The 4,211-nt window shown below is 46.8% G+C and overlaps 1 protein-coding gene across 1 annotated transcript; it reads right to left on the bottom strand.

Annotated features, from left to right (window-relative positions):
- Positions 1 to 664: 664 nt before the first annotated feature.
- On the bottom strand, positions 665 to 2,293 carry LOC123107281 (uncharacterized). Its single transcript, XM_044529275.1, has 5 exons — positions 2,019 to 2,293; positions 1,578 to 1,932; positions 1,337 to 1,498; positions 1,180 to 1,243; positions 665 to 1,038 (listed from the first exon to the last, which is right to left on the bottom strand). Exons 1-5 carry the CDS (start codon positions 2,166 to 2,168, stop codon positions 849 to 851), a joined length of 921 nt encoding a protein of 306 aa, XP_044385210.1. The 5' UTR covers positions 2,169 to 2,293; the 3' UTR covers positions 665 to 848.
- Positions 2,294 to 4,211: the final 1,918 nt, after the last annotated feature.

Here is a 4,211-nt window from a genome sequence, read left to right as displayed (position 1 = left end):
TATGTCCAATAACACATTACTAGCCGCTATATTGTATACATATGTTTGAGACTTCTACATGCTTTTCCATGATGGGTGATGGGAGGAGGAAGAAGGTCGGCATCAAAGCAGCAATGGGGAATAATGGATCCGTACAACATACTCGAAGGTTGGAGAGGGGGATAACTATTGCATTGTTGGGCCTAAACGAACATGTATCCATGTTCCCGTATTAATGCTGACCCACAATTTCAATGCGTATCTGACAGGACAGGTGAGGTATTGTACTCCCTGCGTTCCAAAATATATGTCTTTCTAGAGATTCCAATAGGTGACTACATACGGAGCAAAATGAGTTAATCTACACTCTAGAATATGTCTACATGCATCTGTATGTTGTAGTCCATTTGAAATGTCTAAAAAAACTTATATTTCGGAACGGAGGGAGTACATATCCCGTGCATGGGAGAAAACCCAGTCTCCCTCTTTTGCAGCATAAGACATAAATCTTTCAGTCCAATTGTTACATCTTTTTCCCAATTTATCCATGATCAGCTGAAAACTTTCATCCTTCATTCTTCCTTCCAGGGTCGGAAGTCCCAAATACTTGCTCTCAGATGTCACGGTTTCCACTTCCAAGACCGATTTAATATCCTCACGCGTTTTATAAGACAACGATCCCACACTCTGATACAAGTTCAAGCTCCGGTAATTACAATCTGGCTATAGCGCAACAACTATACGTATTTGACACAGTTTCATGAATGTGCAATATAAATGAAACAACTTACTACGGTAACAAAAATATTAAGGCCCCAAGTGTAGGATTCTACAAGTGGCACTATAAAAGCACGTTTACATAACTGGTTTTATAAGACCACGATCCCACACTCTGATACAAGTTCAAGTTCAACCTCAGACAACATTGCGCGTAGCTCCCGTCTTCCTTCTGGGTGCCTTAGCATTATGTTAAGTAGCGGCACAGCATACTTGAACTGCTTCTTGACGCCAGTCACTTCACAAGCAAATGTCAATGAATAGAGCATAAAAACAGGCGCCCTGTGTTACAAAAGTGGGAGAGATAATTCTATTGTCAATAATAATGATAGAGCATAAAAACAGGCACCATGTGCCAGTAAACAACCAAACAAGTTCTGCCAACGACAATGTAGTAAAAAAGAAGACAAACATGGAACTCACATGATAGCATCAAGTGGAGAATATTTTTTATTGTAAGTTACGGCCATGATGAGGAGCATGATAACTGCACAGGTTAAAACAAACAACGAAATTAACCCACAGAAGTTTGGTTTTGAAAATTATTATGTGTGTATATGAGGCCTGGATAACAACTAACCAAATTTAAGTCGGGTGATGAGGTCATTGGCAAAGCCCTGTTTCCGGAGCTCCAACGAGACAACGCTGAGCTTGTAGAACGCATAGCCGAGAGCGGTGCTGACAAACATGGACGGATCCATCTTCCACAGTTGATAGCACCCGACGCAGGCGACCAACGCTCCTGAACAAAGACCTCGTCAGATCACATAAAAAGCTATTGATCCTAGTACTATCTAGGAGATACACATAGGCTTATGTACCGAAGGGCATGCCGATGTGGTAGTCCTCCGTGTCGTAGACGGTCTTCAGGGACCGGAGGTGGTGGAAGTTGTCCAGGAGTGGACGGAACACGCCGGCGATCATGGCTTTTAGCGCCGCGACCGCCTCCGTAGATTCGCGCGAGAACCGTTCTTGCATGGTGGCGAAGTCCTCCCGGCGTAATTCGTCTTCGTCGGGGAAGTAGTCCCCCCACGGCCACAGCTTGGCGTACGGGTCGGTCTCCGCGACGCCCTCTTTATCCGCTGGGTCGCGCGGGCAAGCCTCCTTGGCGGCGGCGCCGTCGTCCGCCGGAGCGCGCTGCTTGAATCTCAGGCGCGCGTGCGCGCGCAAGGGCCCCTGCTCAGTTAGTCACGATCGGGCTCAGCTCGGAGAAGAACATCATTGAAGGAAGAGAGGAGTTAATGTGCTAATGCAATGCTCACCACCGTCGTCGAGCGCGCCAGGCGGGGCGTGCGGGCGGGCGCGAGGAGACAGACGCGCGCAGGGGGGGAAGAAGCGGGCGGAGCCGCCACAACGCGCGTGGCGGCGGCGAGAGCGAACCTCCCGGGGGACAGGACGAGGGGGTAGGCCATCGAATACGGCACTGTGCGATGGACGTCGGACGGTAGACCGAGACGCCGAGACTTCACCAGGTGCTGATACGAGCGAAACTTGTGCAGGTCTGGTCGATGGCTTTGACACGCTGGTTTGGTTTGGTGCTCTCGTTTTCCTTTTTTATTGAAAGGTCGTGTGTGTGCCGTATATATCCTTTAGTAGAGGTCGGACTCTGACATCGTGAAAGGGTTTGACAGGGTCGCCTGGCAATTCCTCTCAATTTTGTTTTTGAGAAACTCTCCCCATATTTTTATGGGAAACGTTTCGGCGCGGTGCGCCGGCCGAACGATTCGGCCGGTCGCTCGCGAGCCACGCGATCAGCCCCCCATCGTACGCCTCCCGCATCGCCCTGGCCCACCTTATCTTCTCCCACTTTCTTCTTCCTCCCGATCCCCTCCTTCCCTCTCAGCCTTGCGCGCTGCTGGCCCTCGTCTTCATCTTTCGGATCTCGCCGCCGGCCAGCCCCAATCCCGTGCAGGTCCCTACCTCCAATCTCAGTGCCCTTGCCCACTTCTCCGCTGCCGCCCACCCTCCCTCGATCACGGCAACAGCAGGTACCCTTCTTCCTTCTCCCTCTCTCCCCTTTCCTCCTCCTCTCTTCCCTTTTTGCTGCAACCGGCGACAGGCCAAACGCGGGGAGGACCAAGGCGCCCGTGCTACAACCATGGCCACAGGGAGGAGCCGCAACAGCGGTACTGGGAGAGTTGCAAACGGCGTTTTCTCGTGCTACAACCATGGACACAAAAAGCTACATCCAGTAGATAAAGAAGCTTCAACCAGACAATGAAATACAGGAAAAGTTACAACCGTTTGACAAAAAGCTTCAACCCGCAGATGAAAACGCTTCAAACAAAGATTGAGAAATCCTCCTCGACGACGACCATGGCGTCTCTCTGTGTTTTTGTTGCAACCGCAGAGTAAAAAGCTGCAACCTTTTGTGAAAAAAGCTTCAAGCTTAGGTGAAAAAAGCTTCATTTGGCACGGTCGAAAGCTTCGATCGTAGCTTGCAAAAGTTTCAACAGACCACCCATATAAAATGAAAAAGCTACAACCGTTCATGTGAAAGCTTCAAATTGTATTCGAAAAAGCTTCAGCCGACGAAATAGTTAAGTTTCATGCGAACACTACGAAAGAAAAAAAAAGCTACAACTGTCGTTTTGGAAAGCTTCAACCATGAATTGAAAAGCTTCAACCCGCTTTATAGAAAGCTTCAACCAACTCTATAGAAAGCTTCACCCCCACGAGTACACAACGAAAAAGTTGCAATTGTTGACATGAAAAGCTTCAACCCTATTGTAACATCTCAAATTTCCAATTTGGAATGTTATATATTAGATCATCATTGCATATCATATTTTATTTTGCATTTTGGTTGATCCTAGAAATCCTAAGCAACTCAATGACCCACGGAGAGAGTTGGGGATTTCGTTATTTTCATATTTGAGTTTTCTCAAATTTTGAGAATAGGATCATTTGATTTTATTTATTTTATCATCAATTATTTCTATTATAAAAATATGAGAGAGGGAATAAAATGACTTTGCCAAAATGAATAAATATTGAGGATCAAATAATAAAATCAAATAAGATTTTATTTCGGAGTTTTTCGGTGTTTTATTTGAATTTAGGAAAAATGTGCGTTTTTCAAAATTGCATATAGGTCCAAAATAAATGTTCACCTTGTGCGGCTTGATTTTAGAAGCCCGTTAAAATTTATTTCGGAATTTTTGGAGTCTGTTTAGTATTTTTTTTATTTTTCTTCTGCGCGTAATTATTTAAAAAAAACGCGCACCGACCTAATCGGACCGTGTCCGCCTGGGACTCTAGCCCGGCAGGCTTTATAAGCCGGGGCAGCCCACCCGGGGCAAACCCTAAGCCGCCCCAGCCCTAGCCGCCAGCTCCCGCCACCGCCGACCCGCCGCTGCCTCGAAATTCGCACCGGTTTTTTTATTTTTTTTCGAAAAACCGTTTGGTTTTTCCGTCGGTTTTTTTCTAGTCTCGGTTTTTTAATAGATCGGTTT

This window comes from Triticum aestivum, chromosome 5A (genome assembly GCF_018294505.1).
Source record: "Triticum aestivum cultivar Chinese Spring chromosome 5A, IWGSC CS RefSeq v2.1, whole genome shotgun sequence".
Lineage (NCBI taxonomy): Eukaryota > Viridiplantae > Streptophyta > Magnoliopsida > Poales > Poaceae > Triticum > Triticum aestivum.
This window is presented reverse-complemented; position numbering and strand designations above follow the sequence as displayed.